General features: G+C 37.6%; 1 protein-coding gene across 5 annotated transcripts in view; it reads left to right on the top strand.

The window, feature by feature from the left end:
• hth (Meis homeobox homothorax) overlaps positions 1-27711 on the top strand; it is a 210078-nt gene that overhangs the window by 132434 nt on the left and 49933 nt on the right. For all 5 annotated transcript variants that reach the window (XM_013315320.1, XM_013315323.1, XM_013315321.1 and 2 more), the window contains exon 10: positions 22734-22810. In XM_013315320.1, coding sequence (XP_013170774.1) covers positions 22734-22810 — 77 coding nt within the window. The remainder of the gene's footprint in view (positions 1-22733; positions 22811-27711) is intronic.

Below are 27711 nucleotides of genomic sequence, written 5' to 3' on the forward strand. Positions count from 1 at the left end.
CATGAATTTATCGGAAACGCTTTACGGTTTTATATTCCAATCCAAATTATGCATGTATTTTTCATATCTCTCGTTTCCTTTCCAATTTCACATAATATCAGTATAAATATGAAATTAAATCTCCGCTTTATCTTTTTAAATGTACACAGATAATGTACAACATTCGAATACATATTGTTAAGATAAAGTTTGACAGTGTAATTAAAAAGTAAAAAATTTAATTATCATTCACTTTATCTTAAAACTGGCCATGTACAAAATATGCTGCCACAATAAAACCTCGATACTTTGTATTAAAAAAAAGTTTTCAAGTGCAATTCTGTATGTTCCCATGCAGATGGTTAATCCGACCGAAGTTATGCGAATGTCTTATTTCCCCACTTTGCCCACCATTAATCTAATAACTGGGCCTCCCTACGAAATATTACTCAATTTTCGCTGTTTTCGCCGCATTAAAACGTTGGGAAAAACTTTGTGTTCCCTTGGTTTATTTAGGTTAGGGCGAGTCGTAAGTTTCGCGCCGGCGTCGGGGCAAATTGCATACGAATCCTGGAAATGAGAATTTATTAATATTGGAAGGAGACGCCGTGGAAGCGAATCTTCTACGAATTAAGCGTTAGAGGGTTTTTTATTTGGCATCCAAATATAAATACTCGTTCAGAGGGACACTTGCGTGTGACTGTACTTATTTGACATAAATTTGCACGCATTTGTTGTTCCATAGAAAAAACCCATTGTTATTCCAATTCTATTACTAATTGTCTTCGGAAATGTACCTAAAAATGTTGCTTCAAATATTTTGGATCGTAATTGCCAATGTTGGAATAAACATTTAATGGCACATTACTAATATTTCTTTAAGTATGTACTAAATCCTGTCCAGTCGGTCAATGCAAGACATAATTCCAAGTTACGAACACAATTTCCGATTTAATTTGATGTCAGTATGCTAACGGTCAAGAAGTGTCACATTTAATCATTTTTAATATCCTTAAAAATGGACTGTTATGGAGAGGAGGGTGACGCGGCCAGGGCTGGTTCAAGTTATTTTTTTTCTTGGCGACTGTTCGGATATTTCGCTATTATTTACTTGTGGCTTAAATATTATAGATCTAATGTTAAGTTAAAGTTTATTAAGTGTTAAGTATCAATTGAAACAAAAAATACTTCAAATAACAGAGTTTTAACTAGACAGCCTGTTAAAAGTAATCTTACTACTCATTCATCGTTTCCTAACATGCTATATACTAGAACTAAATTCAGACTAGTCTATTACCAGCCCTACAGGACACAGGAACCATTTCCTGCCTCCCAGCGTCCCGGTATCCCGGCGCTCCGGGGTGGCGTCCACTTTTTAAGTCCGCGACATTTAATACCCGCCGCTGGTACCCACAGGAAATTCGGATTTGCCGGAAATAGAGTGTGCAGATGAAAGAGACGATGCATCGAATGAGAGGGATAGTACCAGTTATATATTATGTTAACGAAATTAAATCAAACGATTTTGTGACTAGCAATCGATGATATAGTTAAACTAATAAAAAATATGAACAAGTTAGTCCCAAATATATACCAACATAATAAAACACAGACAGTTTAGTATAACAATGAGACACTGTCCTTTGAAACATTAGTCATCTCGAATGAGATAAAAAAATAAATTTTCTGATTAATACTCAAAAGTTAAATGAGACTGCTATTAAATAACATCTTAGCGTTTCAAATTATGTTTGAATATAGACTATACAACTATCATTAGCTTGGTTAATTAATACTTGTCACCCGATACTCGTAGTTTGCAGTTGGGGTTGTTGTTTGCGGGGCGCGGGTTCAGTTCCCGGGCGAGTTGCTCTCGTATACCTTACGTTTGTATAGGACGATTGTGTTGCCGAGATATTAAAGGGTTACGCTCGACAAATATTGACTTTGACTCTTGAGACTAATCTATTTGTGGCGGGGATTACGTTACGCGGATCATTTTCAAGCCTTTACACCAATTTGGGTATTGAAGTTATAAACACTACCAAAGGGGGCTAAATAAACTTTTTCTATAAGACATTATAGTAAACAAAACGTTTAAACCTTTTATAATTAAAGTTAGAACTTTACTTGATAAGTTCAATTAATAACTTAGAAATGATGTAACATGATTATAACATAAGATTGTTATTGTGGTCAACAATTACATCGAAACAAGAAGTGTCGTTATTTCGGTGCGGTCACCGATTTCCACGTAAATTCTCCGTTACGTATCTAGTAGCAATCGTGGGGTCACTTCGTCTGCGGGGTCAGCGGGGTGCAGGGGCGGGGGGTCGCAGTTAAGATAAGGCTATCTCCCGCAGTGGACGGCGACTCGGGTTTCAGGATGTGGGGTCCATCTCGGTGCTCCCTCGGGACGGTCAAGGGTTGTGAAAAATAACCGCGTTTATATAGAAAAAGAGAATACTTTAGTTGTATGTTAAGTTATCTTAAGTGCATTGCGGTATCTTGCGGAATTGTTTTTTGAAGTTTTAACTTTCTTGGATTTTTTTATTTTCTTTCTTACTTTATTCCGTTTGAAATATAAGCATTAAAAAGCATCTGAATTACGCTTAGGATACACGTAAAATAGACCAAAAAATATTTTTTTTTGCTTCAATCATGAAAATATCGTTTTTATTCGCTTTTTTGAACCAAGTAGTATAATAGATCGCCGTATTCAATCCGAAAATTGATATTAATTACTGATTCCAAAATGAATATTGAAACCGGACCACACAAGAGCTCAGTTTTTTTTACGTATACCTTATACCCGAATTACTATCACGCTATAAAATACAAACGGAGTCGACAGGCGGAAAGGAAATAATGTAAAGCGTTCAGGGTACGCAATATCAAAGTACCAGGGCACCATAAGTTAGCGACACGTAATATCCGAGTACCGAAAAATCCGTCGCAAGCCGGCTCTAGCCTTTGATTAATGTATTCTCGCGCTACTTATATTGCGAAGAGATATCCCTTATTTTATTTGAGTTGGAGCCTCGTACGTCAGAGGTGTTATTGCAAATCTAGGGTATATTAAAAAGGGCGGTTGGATATTTATGCGACGAAGGTTACACCTGAGATAGGGCCCCGGCACACAGGCTTATATTTTCATAAATAATATTGTTTTTGATTACTTAAAAATAACTAAGTTAAACTAGGGTAACTAAAGCTCGTGTTGACTGTAAACACTGATCGTTAGTTACTTTGTTTTAAAAGTGATAAGACATCGTGATGTGTGTACTAAAACAGCTTTAATTCATTTTACACAAATTACTTAAAAATAAAAACCACTTTATATTATCTCTGTGTGATAAAATCATCATGATTTGTATTGATTTGTTGAAACACAAACAAGGTCATGTTTGAGATAACACCGATGTTAAAAAATCTCGGTAAAAAAAACTGGATAAATCGTATAAATGACAGCTTTACAATAAAATGTAGCGCAATATTTGCTTAAGATTTTGGTCAAATTCAATTAAATTATTTACTTAAACTTTGCCTAGAATTGAATTTGGTCTAGACAAGATAAATCTAAATATATATTACGACAAAGAAACAAATTGGAAATGAATTTATTTAACTTTCTTAGTTGTTTCATTGGTTTTTATCAAATTAAATTAGATTTTTGTTACTCATAATTATTTAATTAAACATACTACAACATCTATACTTAGGATATCATTTTGTTTTTGGGAATCGAAAATACAAAATACATTATTTCTAAAATTTACAATAGATGGCGCTGTTTAAAAATGTATACAGTCCATTGACCGTCCGCTAGGGACACTTCACCGGCCACGCCAAGTACGCCCAGCGATGAATTTATAATAAACAATCAACCCTTCAAGTTAGGGCGGTCGGTCGAGTCGATGTTTTTCTTTAAATAAAGGTCTTGACCTTTTTAATGCATTGTCGGAACGGGTCACGATGAAATTGCGGTAGGAAGCTTATGCTTCTATCTGGTACATCTAGTTTAAGTAAGTCATTTTTATTGCTTAAAATGTTATCAGTCACATGAAAAATTTAACAGACTCTATATTTTATTGCAAAATTTACAAAAAAATTGATGCCATCAATTTATAAGCCAATAACATAAAATGCAGGATAAATATCACAATATTTACACACACAAACTGTTTTCCGATTATTAAACTCTTGTGTTTACTAAAACTTAACCAGAGACAATTCCAAGTTACTCCGCACTTTGGTACATCGTATGATTACCAAGTAACTCCCAACTTGCGCACCAACTTGGGCAGTAAATTCGAATCCGGCCGGAATAGGTGTTTCGGAGAATTTTTCCGAGAACCCGCCGCCTTACGGGAGGTCGGTAAAGTTGGGCGAAGTAATCTAAAGTTAGGTGCGCGCGGGCTATTTAGATGCACATCTTAACTCTGTCGTATATCTACATTGCAAGTCTGCGACATATCAGATATTGCACCTTCTTTATTGCTTAAATATCTCTTCTGGTTTACTTCTAACTAAGATTATAAATCCGAATGTTTAGATGGATGGATGTTTGTTTAAATTTATCTCCAGTACGGCTGAACGGATCTCGATGAAATTTGGCATACATATGGATTATAGTCTGGAAGAACGCATAGGCTACTTATTAGTTTTTTTTTAAATCCCGCGCGGACATAGTCGCGGGCGACAGCTAGTATTTAATAAAAATATAAAAAAATGATTCCTGATAATATTCAGGTGAGTTTTATCGCGAAACTTCCATTCTATGCATAGGATGTTCTTTGATTGACTTTCTTAACGTTTTATATTCAAAAAGACATCCTCTATAATGCTAAACTTATGAAATGCTTCTTGCAGTAGGCATTTGTTCTGATGATTATTAAATAATTTCCTTGTAAATTCTTCAGTACACTTTATGTAGCTGTAGCTATAAATTACATTAAAAATGGCGTCGAATCTATCCGGGCATGTGTCCATGCATGTCGATGGTATATTTATTTAATTTTAATAAACAATGCATTTGCATATGCGACGTCGAGCTGCAGCGGTCTGGGGCGAGCAGATAATACATGAATTTGCATCACGCCGATGAATTATCGCTCAGGTGGCACACTGGCCGCTATCTGACGTTTCGCACACGCCAGCAAGGTGCATCGGGTTCAATCTTGTTACGATTAATTAAGTAAAATTGTAATATCGAAAAGAAATTTATTTTTTACAAGATTATTAACGAACCAATTTTAAACTTAAATACCATATTTACAAATTTTTACTTTATTATTTAAATGCAAAGACAAAAATATTTTTATACAATGATCATGATACTAAGGGCAAGTGATATTTTTGTCGGTCTCTCTATCCGTCCGTGTGTCTGTGTCGCCTCGAGCCAGTCGTGCCTGCATAATGCGAGCACCAGGGGCCCAGGGCGGCTTAGCTAATCGCCGGCCGGCGGACGATTAGCCCAGGCCGGTACAGATAAGGTCCGCGCGATTGCACACTGACCACCCCGCCTCAGCTGTCCGCCTAGTACCAACAGCCAGTAACCCTCCAACTTAACTAACTTTTAATCCGTCTTAACTTAACGGTCAATTGAACAAACGTTTGAATTACGAGATTTTGTTTAATTACGCGTCAAATAGCCTATGAAAGCTTATTTTGAAATAACTTGAAATCGAATTTGAAATGTTTTATACATCAGTTGTTATTCAATGACATAATTAAGCATAACTTAACTAGATTAAACTAGAGCTAAAAAGGGTCTTTTGTGAAGTTAAACTGTGGCAGATTTATAAAATTGTTTCAACCTATAAAAACAGTTTGCTGCTTTCTTTTAGTCTACTCATGTCACTCTTTTAACTAGCAATTATAACTAGGATTTATTCCAACGTCTACGATAGTATTTTAGACTTAGGTTAGGCAGCGAAATGGGTATTAAAATTTATCGAAATATCCATGAAAGCGGTGGACGATGAAAGTCCGTTTTTAAAGGCATAAGTCGCGATGAAATAAGTCGTAGTCGCCATTAGCGGGATTGCAATGGCGCTGTCGGCTCGGATTCGCGCCGCTTTATCGTCGGCTAATTTAGAAAGCGGCTCGCAATAGACGGATAAAGTAAATTGAAATGTGACCACGGCATGCGATATACACAATAATATTACGTTTTAATTAAAATGATAAGTTTGAAATAGTCGTCATCTTACCATAGTGCAACATTTCGAAAATATAAGCGGACCAAATATGTTTAAATAATACAGATTTTATTTTAAATCCTACTAATATTATAAATGCGATTGAAGTACTCTACCTGAAATTAGGCATAGAAATAGAAGATTAATAATTAATTATTTTTTTATTTAATTCTGCGCAGACGGACTCGCAGGCGATAGCTAGTCTTAAATATATTGTATAAATTTTAATTAACATTTTACTGTGCATTTCCATTGTTGAATAAAAATACAAAAACATCTTGCTGTCTCTGTTTTTCTCTAGTAAAATGAGAGGGATGATTATACATTTTTGTGTATCAAAATATATATACGAGTATATATATATATGTAAACTCACGGTTGCATGTCAAGTTAAAAACAATAAACATTGCAAGTGTTCATAGTCTTATTAATTTAATTTAAATGCATGAATACAAAATATCCAAGAGATGCCTAATATAGAACAATTACTTAGCGTGAAAGTGGGGGGGTTTGGTGGGATGCAGTGGGGGTAAGACTGAAGCCATTTTCATAATGCACCGCCGCTCGAGTTTGTCTCAAGTAAAACTTCACACTCTAAATAATTACTGGGTAGATAGAGTTGAGTTAGATGTGGACAGAGTTTGGATGAGTTTCAACTCAACTCGATAAAGTTGTCGGAAAAAATGTGACTTAAAAGTTCTTACGGAATTTCATTTAGAAATATCAAAGCCAAATTTATTTTTTTAATTTCTACTACGAATTTGGACATTCCATACTCTACCAGATATTATTTTTTATTCTCACAACAGGTTTTTTTCTACCTTTTCAATAATATAGTACCGATTTGTGACGTCATGGTAGTGTGACGTATTTGTTATTTGTTACTTTCTCTTAAGTTTGCATAACAAATGGCAGAAAATATAAGGTCTTGAGACAAGTTCCCTAATGCACGCCCACCTAGGATCCATAACTCATCCGGCCGAGTCTTAAAATTCAGACGGGAGTGCAGTTTAAGCGCTAGACTTGCTCCTTAGCACTAAATTACACCTAGAGCAGTCCATTTAGGGCCGTTAACTGCGTCCGAAGCTTTCGGAGCGTCTTTGTTTACAAAGAATTCATGATATTATTATAAAAATTCCTAGTTTTTAGTATAGGATTTGGACATTGTTAACAATTGTTAACCAAACATTGTTAACCAATCTTCCTAATATTATAAATGCGAATGTTTAGATGGATGGATGGTTTTATTTGAAGGTATCTCCGGAACTGCTGCATGCAACTTGGTGAAACATAGTCTGGAATAAACCATAAGCTACTTATAAAGTTTGCTTTTAATTTCGCACGGATGAAGTCGCGGGCGACAGCTAGTAGTTACTAAATGTAAGCTTATTATTTTTAGTATTACTTTATTTAACTGAAAAAGCATAGTCTAGCAACCTTTGAGCACATTCTTGAAATATGAAATTCAAAATAAAATATTCCTACATCTGTGTACAAAGCACAGAAGCGGGCACACGGAATACGAATGCTATCCTAAGGGAGTGAGCAGAGTTGTCGCGTTTTGTGTGCTTTTAGGATTACGTAACAACGTATTTCACACGAAGAGCAGTGACGCAGAGCAGTATAACAAAAACAGTACTCTTTCTATAATGGGTGTGCATTACACTACTGTCTAATGCCTCGCTTAGCTCTACTCTCGTGTGAAACTGCCACGATAAGATGCCTGCAGAATAAATCACATGGCAGTTGTGAAAGGATAAATATGTCCGTGTGTCACCTGTACTTTTGACACTGGCTGGAAATAATATAATGCCCTTTCTTAGCCTTAGCTTAGTCTAGCCTCGTACTGTCTAAATTTATGTGTATTTCATCTTTTAAAATATGGGACATTAAAATTGTCATTATTATAATTATGCTAATTCCCTTTTGAAATATTAATTTGCGCAATAGTGCAAATCGATTGTTAACTTTTTTTACGTAAGCTAATACCATTATCGATTTAGAGAATTTTAAAACAGAATCTTGTCCTAATGCATAGGTATTCGGGCGTAGTTCTAACATCGTGTGAGTAAATACCTCACAATAGAGGTATGAAGTATTTCTTATTCGGATTACATAAGTTACATATCTTAAATAGAATTAATTCGTCGTTATTTTTCGTTATCCACACATCGTGATACTCTGCCAAATAGTCGCAACTCTAGTCGTATAACGCAATTCGTATTTAAAAGTGCGTCCATATACGCCCTCCTTACGATGTCCAATAAAAACCTAGGCAGCTGTCGACGGCGGCCAATCGCCGTCCAGGCAGCTTTTCAGCCTAGTCTTATTCACGTATGACACATAAGCGATTGTTTCAGCCTTTATCTCTATTTAATTAAGTCATCTAAATGTTTGTTTTATATGTAAATAACCGCCATCTTTGTTTCCATGATTGGTACGAGTTAGATAGTATCGCAGTATGTTCGCAGCTGAGTTATTTTATGTAATTAGTTCTGCGATGTTTTGCGATTCTTCGAAGTATTACAATTAATTTTAATGTATTTCATTACTCTATTAAATGGCGTTTAATTTAAAACATAGTTTTACGCATAGGACGACTGTTTATGTGTACAAAGACCTCACATAACTTGGACGAACATACCCAAACGTACTAAGGGCAATTCAATAGTAATTCTTGTCAGAGCCATTTATGACCAAAATATTCCTAAACTAATTGTCGCTAGACAATTATCTATCTATACACTATAGTCTTCCGTGTAATATTACGTCAGAATTTACCACTACACTGTATGCAATAACAAAGGTAGTTACTCCGTTAGTATAACTAGTATGAAGACATCTCAGGGCGGGCAACAATGGGCAGCGAGGGGCAACAATGGGCGATGGGCGCGTACAATGCGGCCGATAGCCGCGCCGCTCCGTCACTCTGACAGGGTTATCGCCGGCCGCAATGAGGCCGCCCAGCCTCAGGTCTGAGGTGTGAGAGTCAGCGATATCGATATGTATTTTGACCTATTTTGACATCAAAAGATTTGTATTGTGAAACGTGTTACTTACCAAAAGGTCCTTATGACAGTGGACATCAGATCTATTTAAGAAAGAAGAGTTACATATGTTTTTTTCTTAGATGTCTATGCATAACTAAAGACTCTTCTATCTGGATTGTGATTGAGCAGTATAAATTATTTTTTAATTAATAAATATACGCTACCTCTCATAAACTGAAGTCTTCAAATGTTACGTTATTGTTACTGTGACCACGTTGTGTAGTATGCACGCCTCTTTATGTATTGTCTTCTGATTGGGTTTATCTTACTTCATAGGTGTTGTACATCGATTTATTGCTGGTATCAACTGGTTTATTGTCAATAAAACTGTTAAACCTCAATCATAATATAAATTGTATAAAATTATATTAGGTTAAATTTGTATTTGTTAACTCAGAGTCTATTTTAACTTCAGAGACTTCTTAACTTAGCCTAAGGACAGGAAAAGGTCGAAACATCCTTTTTGATTGTATCAAACAAAACAATTTAAACGTAGAGGACAGTTCAAACAGAAATTTCTTAACTGACACAGGTGCGTCACGGGTACCAGGGGATCATATCAAGGAGTGAGACTTCAAAGTAACTACAACAAAGTGAAAACGGGATTGTTCGTTTGATTAGGCGCGTTCTTGCACACGCCAGCCGCGGGGCTCACTTTGTTTGGGAACGCCTTTGTGAGCGGACGTCTCTTTTGCTTTGATATCGTTACTAGCTTGCTTGTCGATTCTAGCGAGCGCCTGATGGCAAACACAGATCTGTAATGACGTCAAACAAACCGAACGCGAAATGGAACAGAACCATCGAAACAATCTCAAATTGAAACCATACGTTATTATGTTTAAACTGTAATCTGTACTCTGAGCAGTCACCATCGGAAATACAATGTGTTTTAAATCCGATTCAAAGGTACTACGATTCACGATTTAAACTACGATTATGCAAGTTTCACTTATTTAATTATGTTTAAAATCTACAAACGAATAACTTTGACACACTAAATATGTAGACTTAACAAAGTTACTCTTAAAAGCAGTCAATATTATCGTAAAGTTAATCCACACTGCAAATCTAAAATTAAAAGTTAGGTTTTATAAAAATATTTAATTTAAAAACATTCACAATTTTTTGTTACCAAATTAAAGCACGCGTCTGTAGCGGCTTTCAAAACGTGCAAAAAACAAACGAAAAACGTTCGCAAAATACAGTTTTTAAAAAAGCTCCGGTCCGCGAGCTGGGTGTCAATAAAATTTGATATTTACGCGGCGCGCGATATCCGTGAACACGTACCTGTGAATAAAGTCCGCATTTTAAAACGCCTTTTTTTCTCCTCACAAATGAATTTACCAGATACGTTCTTTTGCTATCACTTAACTGTATCTGTGTTATCACAATTCTATATATCACCATCCAAAATTAATGAATTTAGATAATGTGTTTAAAACCTTTTTATAATACTTCTTAAGTCGTTTTCTTGCCAATTATTTTGGTATTACTAACATCATTGTCATCGTTTAGTTTATATCTTAGTCGAACTGCTTTACTTTCTAAGCTTTAAGATTTACTTTCTGCGCCAATTATATTGAAGCATTATTCAAACAATTTGCAATACGGTAAAGTTCGTTTACTTTAGCGACTATATAAAATCTCTATAACGTGTATTTGTACGCTGACGGCATTTCCTTTTTATCTTTTTTTTCAAATTTCCGTCCCGCGCTCTGTTTCCCCGAATAGTGCGAACGAGTATAGCTTTCAGGAAACGTGTGCGGTTTGACTGACGCTGTTTTAAGCTTTTAATACGCTTTTTAACGGGTCTCTCGTATTTTTTGTCCATGTTAGTCTGTGACGCTTCACCGTACACTCGACACGCCTATTTTCAGTTCTAGACTCGAGCTAGATTGGTAGCGGCATATGTTTCGGCGACGTCTAACTTTTTTGTCGTGTCATCGCTTCTTTTTAGGTAGACAAGATTTTCAATTTGATAACGCTAATTGTAATTGAAATAGAAAGATGAGTTTATTTAGTGTAAGAAATACATTACACTTTCACAAATTAGACAATATTAGGTACACTGAGGAGACTAAAATTATTGAAGAAGATTGAAATTAACGCAGCATCATTGGATGAGTTGTTATGATTCTGAATATCTCATTTATACAAATATCCAGATGATTTGAAAGTTGCAATACTTTAACTTAGCACATACAAAGTATTCAAATGCATTAGGATAAAGTGATATCACTAAATCTTCATATATCATTAAAGCTCTTAGCGTAAAAGCCAACACCACCGTCATAAGAACAAAACGGACTATCAAAATTATAATATCAATTACCGATGCATTAACAATTCACATCAGAAGTCAGACGTAGCAGAAACAGGAGAGTCGAGTGTGAGGCGAGAGGGAGAGGGTAGAGCCTCCTGAGGTCGGGAGGGAAGAGACCGGGAGACGGGAGAGAAGCTGCCGGCGGAGTGCTGTCAAAACGTCAAATTTCAGAACGCTCAGCGCAAGTTGAAACGTGCCCCCGCCGCGATGTACGGCGCGCCGGCATCTCTAATATAGTTATGGCCGCCTGGTACGCTCCACGTTAATATTCATGCACCTCCTCATTCGAACTCCTAGCCATTTTCGTGAAAGCCTCCCGTTCCGCCACTATGAATATGAATGAATTATTTCCCGTTCGTATCTTAGCTTCAAGTTTTCAGTTGCACTTTGATTTGCATTTGCATTCTGTCCGACTCTATCTACTAATGCTATTAATATTCATCGATAAATTTTTAATTCGCCTGACCGACCATCTTTATTTTACGTCAAACATTTTGCGAATCACAAAACGATAGTCTTTTGTTTAGGTTAATTAGTATCTTGCACAAAGGTGTTCGCCTTAATACTCTTCCAAAATAACAGTTTCAATGGTCTTGTTAGTCGCAATTAGTTGTCTGTTTAAAAAAAAAACTCGTATGCATATCAAACAAAATTTGTGAGTGAGATGATACAACAAACTTTTAAAAACTTTCTGTCGTTATTTTCCCTACTGCAACATATAATACTACGATGTGTTTCAAGAGACATCAATTAATTGTTGTTATTTACTTCTCCACTGTTGAGAGCCGCTTGTCCATTTCTGAATTGCAAAATAACCGAATAAAAATAGAATTGCGCATTTCGTTTTCCCTCTACTTCCGGGTAAAACAGCCGATTTTCTATTCCAACTCACAAAAATATGACATGCGATCCGCTGGAACTGTCCATCCCACTCTTGACGGGGAGGATATTGAAACTGGCCGAAAATGAGAAGCAAAAGAAACACTGATGTTTGACATTTCAATATGCACTCATCTAAAGCCCTGTTGGTGGCGGCGAAGTTAATTAATGTTTACGCCCTGAGAATTTTGCAAGCGAAAATATACCTTAACGTTTTCCAGTTTGAATCGATATTCTTTGAAACGAAACGTCCGAAAGAAACGGTGACATCAACAGCGCTCGATCGAAACGCAAACGTTTCTTATGTTTCCGAACGTTTCGCGGCGAGCGTGGTGCTGGAGCCCGCAGCCCGTACTTGACTCGTGGTATTTACGAACGTCAATCACAGCTGTCAAAAGTGACAGTAGTCAAATCCCGCCGAGGAGTAACGGATAAGGACGTTCCCAATTTGAAAAACACACGTTCGGATATCCGCACGGCGCGGCGCGTGCTTGCAGCGTCGATTAGTGTAACTTTCGAAAATGGAATCAGGGATCGTGTCGCCTTCGGGCGAGCCCGCCCACAAGATGGCCGCTCTAATCACCCGGCGCGACGCGGGAAAAGAACCGAATGATATACAATTTAGCTGCGATGCGTTATTACAAACTTGAACCTATAATTACGCGCGAACATTGCGCGTGGGAAGAGTTTAGAAAAAACGTCTTCGGAAACGGCTCGTGCTTTATAATTGGGGTGTAGTAACGGCCATTCATGATTCAGATTTGATTATAGCAATTTGAAGTTTGCAAATAAAAAGCGATCGTTTCTTTTATTATTTCCTCACGCCCATTGAATTGTGTTAAATTGTTTGTATACAATCTGTCCGTTTTGTATTATTGTATTAAATCTGAATAATTAAACATAACAATATAATGAAGAATTCAAAGTATAAACGAGATTAGAGATATAGTAAGACATAAAGATTGGCTAGGAAAAATCAGTCTGTGAGAGGATTACATCGCTCGGTTTAGGTATACATGTAGATGTCAATTGATGTGCGTCCTACAGCTCAACATAACGGTGGTTGTAATCGACGACAATCGGCAGACGTGCTCGTCGAATGTCGGCTGGGAGATTCATTATTCATTTCCTAAAAGCGGGTGTTTGCGGCGGCGTCGGACATCGGCCGCTGATTTATCGGGCGTCGTCGTCGGCCTCAGCGTCTGCTCGGACACGTTCCGGATCAGAGGTCGCGCCGTGTGATTGACGGTGTCTTACTGCTCCGTGTTCTACATCTTAGGACCTGAATTAAATGTTAACATTCGAAATTTTCTGTGGCATTCGATCGAACAGACACAAATCGTGATGCATGCATTAAATTTGGATACTATTAAAGTTGAGAAGATATCAACAAATCAGCTTGTGAGTGACTTCTCATCGTCTGAGACTTTAACTTGAGACAATTTTGACAAGACAAATTTGTCAAGAATAAATATTTGAAAGCTGTAATGGTAGTAGGGCTATTATGTTGAGGCGTTTTCGTATTTCACTATGGAAGCGATTTGGGGAATGTTCTCTGCGTGTGACCTTAGGGCCAGGTCGTGTGCGGGGGCGGGCGCTCCGCCTCTGTCCTCGGGCTGCGCTGCGACAGCGCCCGGCAGCGTGTCGGTGCCGCCTCACCGACGCCTCGCCGGGACCGACCCGTGTACAGCAGCTGCGGGGGCACAGGGAAACTTGTTCTTGACACTTGGGGGACAAATTGCTACGAGGCAGTTTTAAATTGACTGTGTCACTGCATACCACTCATCTCTATAAATATATACTAAACTCTACGGAAAAACTTGTTTCAATTCAAAGTAACTTGTTTATCTCAGAACTATCGTAATAATAAAGTCGCCGCTCTCTGGGTGCACTTGTCCAGGTACTGTTAACAAAAATATCAATTGCATAAACCACGTGGAAATTAACATTTAACAAATACGTCATAACATACAGCCCTAAATCACGCGCGCTTACACAGTCGGGCGTGCGACGGACGCGGGACGAGGTCGGGGCGGGGACGAGACGCGGGCGCGCATAAACACCCAGCGCTGACAAATTTCACATCTAACCGATATCGATGCGACGTAAATCATCGCTCGGTGTGCGCCCGCCTTTATGTCGCGCGATATCACCGCGTGTTTTATTGCCGTCCGACTTACGAGTACCTCACGACATGCAGACGACTTATCAAATTATCCCCAAGATAGTACAAGTGCTTTAATAACCCTAAGTCATTCTACATTAATTGATTTGACTTTCTCTTCTGCTTTGTTTATCAGCTAACTATAATACTAACAGCTGGCAGTCAAAGTGTTTCCAATAATATTTTGTGTCTGGAATTCTTGATACGTGCATGCACTATTTTTCTATCTATCTCCATGTAGTTTGAAATTCATTTTACCAAAAATATAACATGACGTTATTCCATTTTAACTATGACGTAGGAATTCCAGGAAATAACTTGGAATAAATCCAACAGTCGTAATGACGTCAAATGCGTTTAATTGCTTGTTTTTAGTGTCACGGGATTCTGTCCAGTTTCCTCAGAAATTTCCTCAAAATGCCATCGTTCCTTCCATTTAGTTACTACAAAAAAAAAACAGAAATAGTAAATTAAAAACTGATATTGAATGATCTCTCAGTGTATCACAGTTTTATTCATAAAAACAACAAAACTTGATTTTATTTGCGACTGTGACTGGATTCGAACGGCGATTGCTATTTACTCGCCCGCGGCGCTAATCAATGAGCGACATGCGTTTTAATTTATGTCCACCATTCATCCCGCTCGTCGCTAGCCAGGGAATAGTTTTACTATTGATTTTGAATAGTATTGTTTGTATTAAGTCAACTCTCTCTTCAGTTATGCCGCAAATTTTAAATGTACATCGTAAATCATTTCAAAATTACTTCTATGCGTATTTATTAAATAGATTATAATACTTTCAATCAAAAAATCAAAAACATTGTCTACAACAAGTCAGCAATTTTAGTTTTATCCGTGCCCTATATTTGATTAATAATTGGTAATTAAATCGATCGAGCGGAGGAAAAAAGGTGACATCTTTATGAGTCGATTAAGAAATGTAACTCTTTTCGATGGATGAGTCGAAATCTATACAAAACATATTTATAATCTGTATTTGTTATTTATAATTCTCAATAATAACATGTAGCGTTGTCTCGTGTGCGGTGTGCTGCGCCCGCGCAGTGCCGCTCAACTCTTTTGTTCCCGCGGCAAACGAGACCGACTCCTTTGATGTCTCTTCCGATATGCAAAGTTTTATGTCCGCTACATATTCATCAGACTTTGTTGCGCCGCGCAAAAAGTTTCGTTCCTTCTTTTTGCAATACGCTTATATTTACGCAGTTTTTATACAATATTTATACGATGCTTTAGTAACATTATAATGGTTTAAACTTATATAAAATGTTGAATGAATCAATCATCCAATAAGAAAAAGTATCGATAAAAATCATTTACTTCCAGCCTTTCTTTCCCTTTCTTTGACTGTCATCATCCATACTATGTCCCAACTGAGAGGATCAAAGTATACCCAAGTTGTTGGTGACTTGCCCATAGACAAAGGGTTGGTGTTTCCTTTTTTTAAATTCTCAAATCTATATAAAACCGATTGAAACATTGTTTATTGTTGATTTGTGTTACCTTGTCCTCGCAAATCGGGTCATTTCGAGTATAAAGGGTTCACACGTCAGCCCAATAGGCTTGTGAATGCGAAGTACCAGGCTTACAGAACGTCGGTGGAGCTGTGGACCTATCTCATTTCCTAGCGGTAGCGGATGCCGTCAGCGCCCAACATCCGGCTCCATAGATTAGTATCGAAGCCATAACGTCTCATACAGGCATTGTTCAAGCGCTCGATTCATAGCGACTGCAGCGCTTTGTGTTAAGTCGAAATTCTAACATAGTTTGCTACAATAACGAGACAAAGATGATGTTGTTAATTAGTTTACAAAGTAAAATGACACATGATAAAACGATTTTGAAGTTATTTTTTTTGTGTAAAAAACATACACAAATTGGTTATTACTAAAATACGCGAAGAATTGACAATTTTACTTATTCGATTTTAGTGTTTCGAATTGGAATATACTCCTTTTAGTACTGTCCCTCAGTCACGTTCAGTCAAAGTAAACTAAATTAACAGATACAATTTGGAAATATCAATACCAATCGTCTACTTTATTCAAACCACGTAAAAAACCGATTGTCACTGATTGATATAAAACAGGACGGTTGGCGGATTGTTGCAAAAAACTATTCGAAGTTTTGTAGTCGATGTGCGGCCGGCGGTCGTGTCCATTACCACTTTGCATAATTCAGGCGACGGTCCTGTGCCGTGACGATCGGCCTCTGAATACTTTATCCCGCCCTCGTGATAAAAATGCACGCGCGACATCTATCGACAGGTGCCTTCCATTAAAGCCTTCTAGCTTTTTTTTAAAGCCACGATCCGTGCTGCCACTATTCCTAGACATTGTAGATTCAAATATTCATTCAGAATTACTGGCTGATTGAAGCTAAAGCTTTTTCCTAAAACTTCTTTACACAAGTTAACAAAGTACATAACTGTTTGACTATGTAGAATTAGATAAAATACTCTACTCATAAATATTTTACTCAGATTTGAAATTGGTTGTATGAATGTATGTAAACTATAAAATCAGATATGTAACTATTTTATCAAAATAAATATTGCAACAATTTTCTAGTTTGCCAGAAATGTTATCAAAAATGATTATAAATTTATTTAAATAGCTTCTTCCTTTAGGTAGCCGGATGGGACATAGTCCAAATATTCGGGACACAAATTCACTTGTGTCCATATAAATAAAAGTAGTTCGCACATAAACAAAAGCAGAATGAATAAACAAGAAGTGCGTACGCGCGGCGCGGCGGTGTCGCGAAGGGTTGAGATGGAGCCATCCATCAGGCGAGACTCTTCGATAGGGTTAGGGCCACCTCCGTACCTTTATGCGTCCCTGGTCGCACATAACGGCCCCAAAACTAGAGACCCCAGTTTTTTGACATCTATTTGTGGTCGCCCTTTGGCCCCTAACGGCTCCCGAGGTCCTAACGCCGCGTGTAGAAAATAAGATTTGAATTTGCAATTCAAAATCGTTGTAATTAACACTTAATAGTACTTTAAAATTATTTTGAACGACGAATTGTAATCAGATTTGAAGTGACAAATTAAATTATAACCACAAATCGAATTAAGGAAATATTTGCGCGTTTAGCTGCAAATTTTCGAAAGTACGAGTATTTTAGCACACGGCACTGCTTTCAAGTCGGCCAAGTACAAAAGGAAACAAATATCTTACAGGAGTTAGTTTTGCGTCACGTCGGTAACGGGCTAAAGTGAAGTGTGCATAATTTAGCACTCAATCCGCGGCGTGTCTCGCCGGGAAAAAATTTAATCCATCAACACGCTGCGTCACGTTTACGTGTTCAACTGTTTACAAACTAAACACGCTAATAATGAAATCACAATGTACGTATGTTTTAAAAACACGTTCACACACTTTTGTCTTGTGTTTCTCGCACTATAATCGAGTTACAGGTAATGAGTACTTAAAGACGAATACTCCGGTGCAGACTACAGTTAAATTGACGGCAATGTATCTCGGCCGTTCGTCTTTTCTCCTAGGAGATACGCGTTGATGCAGGCGAGTGTCACCAGGGCCCTGAATATATTATCATTGTTATGGCAACTCCGAGCGAAATTGTAATATATACGTAGCATCGCGTCGCATCGCACCGCACTGCTACGTCGGCGCATATCATTAGGGAATTTCGGCTTTCGGATCGCAGCAAGCGAATGAATTTTTCATCGTCTCCAAAGATAATTTTTTTTTCGTGTGAGATATTCTGTTTTGTGTTCACACACGCTCTGTTTATTAATGGAAATACAAAACGTGTGATTCCTTAGGGAAATCTCCAGCTAAGACTCGAGTTAAATGACTAAATAATGATTTGAATTTTACTTGGAATTGGTCGTAGTTTGCCTTAAACTGAAGAAACACATACACAGTTAATCCTACAATTTACAAATTTTAAAATAACTAACTGTATGTAAGTGATGCTTGAAATAAACAAATAATACTGTAAAGAAATTGGTGTTAGCTCTGATCGTCAGCTCCACGCAATGCCACGCTCCGCTGCCTACTCGTATTTACATATTCCCCGCCGCCACCGCCCCATGGATTTAGGTGCCAACAAATGGATTGTTTCTCTTCGACGCTGCGAAACAAAATTTATAGTCCGCGAGGCGAAATTTCCTCGAGCGCGTCACAGGGGCGCGGGTTTTTCACTCCCGATGCCCGATTTATTGCAAACTTATGCCCGATATAATCGTGATTTTAATGCGCGCCGGTGATTTACTGGCCGGATGAGAGCGAGCCGGGATTGCTTTTCGAAATTTGATATCTCAATAGAGTTTATGACGGCTCGTTGCCTCCCGCCTCGCCTCGCCTTGCCTCGCCTACCATCGACTGGAAATTTAAACTTACACCCGTTTGTACGACGACGTTGTATGGTCGTTAATCTTTTTCAAAATTGTGTAAAGAACAGATTAGAGAAACAAATATTATTTGTTTTTGTTGTTACGTAAAAGACGACATAATATAAAATGAAGTTCAGTCAACTTCATGTGGTTTTTTGTGCCTCTCAATCTATTGTTTATTTCATGTCAAAAACGAACAAAGGGCATCGACCTCGTCGTCGTCGCATCCACTCCGTCCGTCTACGAGGTCCGTCTGAATTAAAAAACAATCGCTAATAAATCATTTCGGACGGGGGTCAATTTTCGTGTCTGTTTATATTCGGCAAGTCGCAGTCGATCGCTAGTTAAAAATAATTGGTGGGCACCGAGTCGGCAAAAAACCTCAGCCCCTGGTATAATTTTGACAAATCCCGTTAGCCGGCCGGAGGCGGCCGAGAGTTTATCATTTTCCGGTTTTTGTGTACACCGTAATAGGCTTCATAAATTTCTGATAATGTTTTTTCGATATTCGAGACATGCGCGGCGCTCCAGAAACTTCGACCCGCAGAGACACGCAGCCACTGGACCACTGAGTCTTGAGATAACATCTCTGTACAGAACATCCAAATAAGTAACGCTAGACCTCCCTCGCCTTATATTGCTTTTCAAAAATGTTTACTTTTACCCTTACTTGACATACTTTTTAAATGAACGTAAAATATGCAAAAAAAGTCAGAAACACACAGCATGTTCAGTAGTCAGTCACAATTTTAATCATATAATTCGCGTACGTGGCTGGAACACACAGGAGGTCGGTTGCATTAAGCCGATCGAAGACAACGCATAACCAAAACAAAACATCCTGCTTATAACAAATATCATAATGCATTAGCGTTACCGATGCCCGATCGATTGCCCGGCTAATTGTAAACAAACAGAGCGGGAGACCACCGGCGAGCTATTCTCAGACAACCATCTCTATTTCTTTTTGTTTATAATTCCCCACATTAGGAATTACATCGCACGTTATACGAATAATATTCATCCTTTGGTCAAATAAACTTTGAAATCTAATTAATTGTTTATACATTAATGTTTAATTCTATAAACTCAACAGTGGTAGAGTCCGCTTTAACATCTTTGCACGAATTGGACGGTCCGCCCAGTGCAATACCGCAACCACACAGATAGGCGTGAAGTGAAAGAAATTCCTCGATTCGAATTCGCTATTTCAGTGATGTCAGGTGGCCGCTCGTCCGTTTGCCACCTTTATGATATAAAAAGAAAATATTTTTTATGTATTTCAACACTAATCCCGTAAACGTTTTGAGCTTGAAAATAATTCTGAGCTAATCTTAAAATTATCAAAAGTAACTTTTTAGTTGAAATCATAAAACCAGCTACGGTTAAGTCAATGTACATTTAAACGAGAATGTAGGTCAGTAGCAATCTTTCTGATATCGTCTTACAAAATAAAATTTTCAATTAAAGAAGCATTAAATTGTCGTTATAAAGATAATATTATCTTTGGTTATAATTGACACGTTGTAAAAGTGGTCATCTTAATTCAATAATCATTTAACGACGTAAGATCGGGGAAGCGCGAGATCGGCCGCGTTGTACCGCAAACTGTTTATTATAACATTTTATGGCTGCTCGACTTTAAAACGACGAAAACATCATTGTTTTACGATCCGCGCGTCAAGTGAGAGCGAAATAATTCGCCCCATAACCTTCCCCCTGCCGATGCCGCGGCCTCGCAGACACTTTCCGTGTAATTCACACTATGAATACATTATTTAGTCACTCCAGCGCATCGGGGAATTGGTGTAATGCGCCATACGCTTTTATTTTTATTACAAAGATTTTACGAGAGGCTTCGGCGCATTCGGATTTACGGGGTCGATGTTTAACGATTCCTGGGAAGGCTTTCAGGTGACTTTTAGCGCGGTAAACATTACCTCCTTTATGTTTGATTTGCACTAAATTACACGCGTTTATAGTTCGACGCGAGGGAACGACGATGGAGCTGGAATCGCGGTGTTTTAGTGCCGATTTAATAACGTTATCTACTTGCTTTGCATAATTAAGATATCGTCTAGGAAGCTAGGCACCACGATCTGTTAATAAAGATTGTGAAATACACTTTATTAAATTTTTAATTACACTTGAAATATAAGCGCGATATTTTAGGAGGCAGGTTCCTACACAATAAAATAATGAGCGGCTGGCGCACAAAACACATTTCAAAGTATCATTAGTTCGACCGCTAAGTGCGGCGATACGTTTATGAATCATGATTTCGTTGGTCAGCTCAATTTGTCATATTCCCTAATCGGTGGGACCCAACCGATATGACGGATGGTTGTTTATTCCAAATATTTGTGTGTATTTTGAATCTACATTGACCACAGTATTTTAAATAGTTAATGTGGTTGCATTTCAACAAATACGTCCACTATAGTTAGGATTTAGTGTTTAGAATCTTGTGCGCGCAGGTGACCAGGGACTCATAAATCATAAGAGGCGCGCGGACAATGGCGCTGTGCGGGACACGGCGTGGCGTGCCGGGCGCACACCGGCGCGGGCGACGGTCGACGTATCAATTTCCTTGGGAGGCGCGCTATCGCGTCATCTCGCGCCTTTTCCCTCCTTTTGTTTTTGTTGGCAACGCACAGGCACCGGCCGATATTTTTCAGTGATTTACTCCGAACGCGGCGCCGTCTCGGACATGTTAAATCATGTCTCTTTAAATAAACATATCTTTTTAAAAAACCCGGCCGTAAAATGTTTACGTAAGAAATGACAAATAGCTCATCTAGCCAGTCGTCGGCTGAATATTTATAATAGTTTTTATAACCCGTTTATTGCTTTATAGATTTTGAACAGAATTTCTAGGCGTTATGTTTAGTGCAATATTAACATACTTTCGTGTGCTTCATAACGTAAATAAATACATATAGAAATTAAAATACACTGTGAGGATAAACCACTACTCGTAGTACTTATTTGATAACTAAAAATAATAGCGATATCTACAAGATATCGTATAGGAATTGTGCTTATGAAATTCAAATTACACATATCTCTGATAGGGTGTAAGAACACGCTAGGATCAATTTATTTTCGACAGATCGTAGTAGAGTAACCGTGGCTAGTTCAAAGTTAGAACACGACTGAAAATAAATTAAAGTGAAGCTTATTCAGTTAAAGTTAGTCATGTAACCACGAACAGCCGGGTATCGACCGGGGACCGAACCGGGGCAGGTTAATAATTTACACACACGTACGCTACCTGCGGCTACCAGGGCGAGATGAAATAGCGGAGGTCTCCCGGGGACCCCGCGTCGCTGCAAAACCAATAACATTACATACATGTGAGTCATGCCGCCCCGGTGGTTACCTGTCCTTGGGACCCGATAAAAATGATATCCCGTTTGAATAAAAGAAAATCTTCAATCTTCTTTATTTTTAAACGTTTTGTAGATATTTATGGTTATTTAAAAAAAAAGATTTATGTAGAAGTTACCATTAAAAAAAATCAATATTCACTTTTTTCTTTTGTTTCTGCAACAGAAACTGAACTTTTCTTAATTAATTTTATCTCCTTAATGGTCTTGAAATGTACGAGATAAATGTGTATAGGTAAAAATAAATCGACCATGATATTAATATTGTTCTTTCGTTTTATTATTATAACTAATTCACAGTAAATTATTAGATGTCATATAAATTCGTCCTAGAAATGTAATGCGATTGTATTTTGTTTCAGCACCCGTACCCCTCGGAGGACCAGAAGAAACAATTAGCACAGGACACAGGGTTAACGATACTACAAGTAAATAATTGGTGAGTACATTTATTTGGATATTACTAAATAATTTATGAACACGTCATGCTAAAAGAGAGAGTCAGTAAATAAGAAATGGCAAGAGTTCTAAAATAAATTCTATTTTGTATATCGTATCTAGTATCGATAACTATCCTTTAGTTTCGCAAGCCGAGAGAAACCGTTCACACACCTCTAGAGCCCTGTTAGCCTGGTATGGGAATCACATGATTATGTTAAAAGACGACGTAATAAAATTACACATTTTACGACACTCGATCGCGACGCAACATTAAATGCGTCTAATGGAAACAGAATTTTGCCTGCGCCTGCGCATACTCCGACTAGGCATGCTGTGTATGCAGAAATCTTAAGGTCTTTTAAATAAGTTTCTTACACAATATTCAAGAGTAAACTTTATCAAACAAATCATTAAAGGCAGACAAATCTCCTTTTTATGACGTTTGTAAATGTCGATGATTCGTATTCCTGTTGCCCTAATAAGGCCAGTTACATCGACGCACGTGCATATCGTGTAGGCGTGCATTTGACGCGCGCTAATAAAACGCGCGACATACTGCGGACGGCCATCGTCCCCGCAAATGGAACGAACCATCCTTGCTTGTTTCGCAATTCGATTTATTTATAATTCTAGCTATGGCGGATTTGGGTGTCCTTAATGTGGCAACCTTTTCTCTGCAATACGTCGCATAATGCAGCTTGTCCCCTGTCCGTATTGTAAAGTGCATCTTTAGGTTATATGCGTTGTATTGATTCCAAGATAACATTAACCTTTAGGGATATTTATGTATCCTTTAAACATTAAATTTTGTTGTTCTGTTGCCTTTACGTAATTTAAACTGAATAACATTTATGTTCTTAGAACAACTTTGGACAAAAATAATCTATCGATGGATGCATAGGTAGCATTACCAAATGTAATCAGTACTAGCTGTCGCCCCCGACTCCGTCTGCAGTGAATTAAAAAAAAAACTTAGTTAGTGGCCTATGTGTTCTTCCAGACTATGTTCTACATTTATGCCAAATTTCAGCGACATCCATACAGCCGTTCTGGATATACCTTCAAACAAACATCCATCTATCCAAACATTCGCATTTATAATATTAGTAAGATTTCAAGCACTTGTGTATAATGAAAAAACAAACGAATATCAAATTTAAGTTTTAAATTGAATATTATAACGCAAATTCAAATAAACAAAAACTTCTATTATAAGTTATCTGAGCTGTACCATACAAAGTTTCCCACGATGTGTACTGGAAGATTTCACAAGAGGCAAGTAGCGGACGACAAAATACCTTGATGATTAAGCCGCTATATATTGTGATAAGATATCGAAGTCCAACGGACAACTAATGAAGCTTTGAGAGCCTCTCCATGCAACTGGGAACTTGCGCCTTAATGATCTCTACAATATTATTTTGAATTGTACAGTGCCAATCAGACGCTCTCTAGGTGAAGTATATTTAGTTATTTTAAATGGTTTTACTCAGTATTCAGTACTTGAAAGTGATTAATATTAGATTTTGAAAAGATAGGATTATACATACAAAAATGTTCTTAAATAATAAAGTTAATCTTCTATTATATATATAAAAGAAAGTAGTGTTAGTTACGCTATTTATAACTCAAGAACGGCTTTACCGATATGCCTGAAAATTGGTGAGGAGGTGGCTTAGAGCCAGGAGACGGACATAGGATACTATTTACTCACTTTTTTTTATTTATGCCTTAAAGAACTGCTTTTTATTTAACTTACTAATATTATAAATACGAATGTTTAGATGGATGTGATGTGGATGGATGGATGGGTGGGTGGCCTACACTAATTAAGTTTTTTATATCCACGCGGACGTAGTCGCGGGCGACAGTTAGTTTTATAAGAAACTTATTGCAACTTAACAATATATTTTTAGGTCAAATTAAAATTCCATTGATGCATTTTTCTTACGAAGTTTAGTTCTCAATTTAAATGAAAAAAAAAGTAATTTAAAAGTTAATTACTCGTCATACAAGATGCATCTTTACGTTAAGTTTACTGACAGGCGATGTGAAATAATTGAAGAAACAACAGAAAGGGGGTCTTAGACCGCAAAGTAACGCCGCATACATACTATTAACATTTACCAGGCTCTCAGAGGTCGCGCGGAGGTCAGAGGTCCAGACGCTCACAATTCTCGCCTGAGTGCCGCTATACCACGGTTACCACGCCATTCGGATTACCAGGACAACATAACTAAACCGTATTCATCTTTAAATAAATGTCTATTTTTAATTACTAATATTAAAAATGCGAATGTTTAGAGGGATAGATGGATGGATTTTTGTTCGAAGGTATCTCTAGAACAGCTGTATAGATCTCGCTGAAATTTGGCATAGATGTAGAACATAGTTTGGAAGAACAGGCTACTGAAGTTTTTTTATTAATTCCGCGTAACTGGATTCGGGCGACAGTTAATACTGGTTAATTTAAAAACTTTACACATCAAACTCGATTGTTTAGAAAATAGTAATATTAAATCGAAAACTTTTAGGCTACAGGTTATTTTGCTGATGTATAGTTATGGTCACCCCACACTAAGCCATTACAATGCAATGTTTTCTCTCTATTATCTTAGATAATTGAAGGCAATCGAGATATATTTAAGAAAGCGACGCGGAATTAATATACAATTATATGCTATTAAAATATGATTCCGTTTGACAGCTCATGCATCTTAAATTGTTGTTTAATTTAAATTATATGATTGACGTAAGGTATTAAAAAAATGATTAGAATAAGTGCTGCTATCAAACTTCGTTTCGCGGTTCAAGAGTTGAAAGGTGTTGACTCGTGTGAACAGACTTCACGACTATAAAAGCCTAAGAAAGTGGTCAGAGGTACCACTAAAGTGGTAAACGATACATAACTAGACAAACTGTAATAAAAAAATAATTGGTAGCATATCTGTTCTTTCAGACTATGTTCCATATCTTTGCCAAATATTCAGCCAGATTCATGCAGCCGTTCTGGAGATTCCTTTTAAAAATCCATCCATCCATACATCCAAACATTCGCATTTATAATATTAGTAAGATACATTACAAATTAGTTAATTATTGAAGAAATATAAGCAAAAATTACACTTTTTATATCTTTAATGACGTAAAAATCGCTTACCCTTGTTATTTCAATGAGGTAGTAATTCAAAGCGTGCCCCAAGCGATATCCGTTTTGTTCCCATTGTATAGAAAGTCCTGGCCCTGCTCATCCCATTACAAGTTAATTGGTCAAGCAACTTAAACAAAGACGATTAACCAATTAAAAATTCATTCCTAATCGCTCCGGTAGGACACTCGAGATTGCCTACTCAATAAACCCCATCATCCTTTTCGCATTACGCTAAATCCTACATAATATCCAAAATTCCTATCCATTACCTCTCGAACGTCTTTCGGAAACAGCTCGATGCATACGTAACGAGCAATGTATAGTGTAATGCGATACGGTAGTATATCGTGGTAGGGGTAACCCCAGGAAGGGTTGTGTGGTCCCCTCGTGTAAACAGGTGTCTAGATCCGCGTTGATTGCTCTCTATGGCGCATTAGGACAAATGCCTCCTGTAAATATTTTATCGAGTCGTTTTTGACTCCGCGGAGAGGCCGTAAAAGATTATGTAGTCGTTTGTTCAATACACTTTCAAGCTAACTTAACAGCCAATAATTATTACGGGCAAAATTAAGTTATAGCATAGAACAACAGTAGTGATTTTTGCCACAATATGTACGAAAAATAACCATAAAATAAAAGATTTTCCTAACAACAGCAGTATTGTATATCCCGTTTCGCCCTCCCGCAAAGGGCTTCCCAGAAAATGCTATAAACAATAAGACAGACAGTGTATTCAAATTCGATATTGAAGTTAACGGCTCGTTACACACCGAGAGCACATAAAATTCATGCAAATGTCCCGTAATCACGTTACTCGCACAAGGTTGTATACCGGCTCCGTCAAATTGAAACCGCCTCGCCTCTGGGACCCTGTCGAATTAATGAGCGCTCCCCTAATTGCCATTGTATGAAGATGCAAATTCGACAAAGAATGGGAGCGAGCTATCTCTTATTGTTGGTCTCCTAGTACATGTAATTGATAAGGAGTCGCTGGATTTGAATTTCTAATTTTATTTTCATTCATACCTCCGGGGACGGAACTGTTTTCCCTTGCGTTGTTCTTTTCTTAAAATCTCATAATATTGTTTGAATTCAATTAATCTGTAGAATTAAATAATAACTATTTCTTTATATTAACCCCCCAATTTTGAATAGAAATATTAGAATGCTCCTCTAATTTATTTGATTGATTTAGAAATTACGAATTGTTTCAAACAAAGACTAGATAGATATCAGAGGCTCACAATGGATGGCTATATCTAAGTGTAGGCTAGACTATGTCGGACGTGCAGCGCGACACTGTAGATTAGTGCGCTTTCAGGGGATTACCGCTGATTAGTTGACTATAGATTGCTAATGGGGACATCCACGCAGTTATGATAGCCTGGTAACTTTCAATCAACCTGTCGTTAAATCTAACAAATTAATTGCTCCACGAAAGTTATTTTTCCAGTTAAAGTGAACCGTTTTCTGGGGAACGTAGTTTTTAATATATTTTGTTAGTTAATTAAAACATAATTTATATGTTAAGGCAGTTTTCCCATCGTCGGCTAAGTAAACGTCAGCAGTAAACGTGTTTGGATATATTTATTCGGTTGTACCCTTTTCCCCATCTCGGCTAAGTGGACGGACTCTAGTACTCGTGGGCCCGACAGGCCGGCACGCAATAAAAGGCCCGACTATTCGGGTAATTTACGCGCTCCGTTCACCTGTGCCGCGAAATGAAAATACCAGAGCGACATGTTCCC

The sequence above is a fragment of the Papilio xuthus genome, unplaced genomic scaffold (genome assembly GCF_000836235.2).
Source record: "Papilio xuthus unplaced genomic scaffold, Pxut_1.1 DF826961.1, whole genome shotgun sequence".
Lineage (NCBI taxonomy): Eukaryota > Metazoa > Arthropoda > Insecta > Lepidoptera > Papilionidae > Papilio > Papilio xuthus.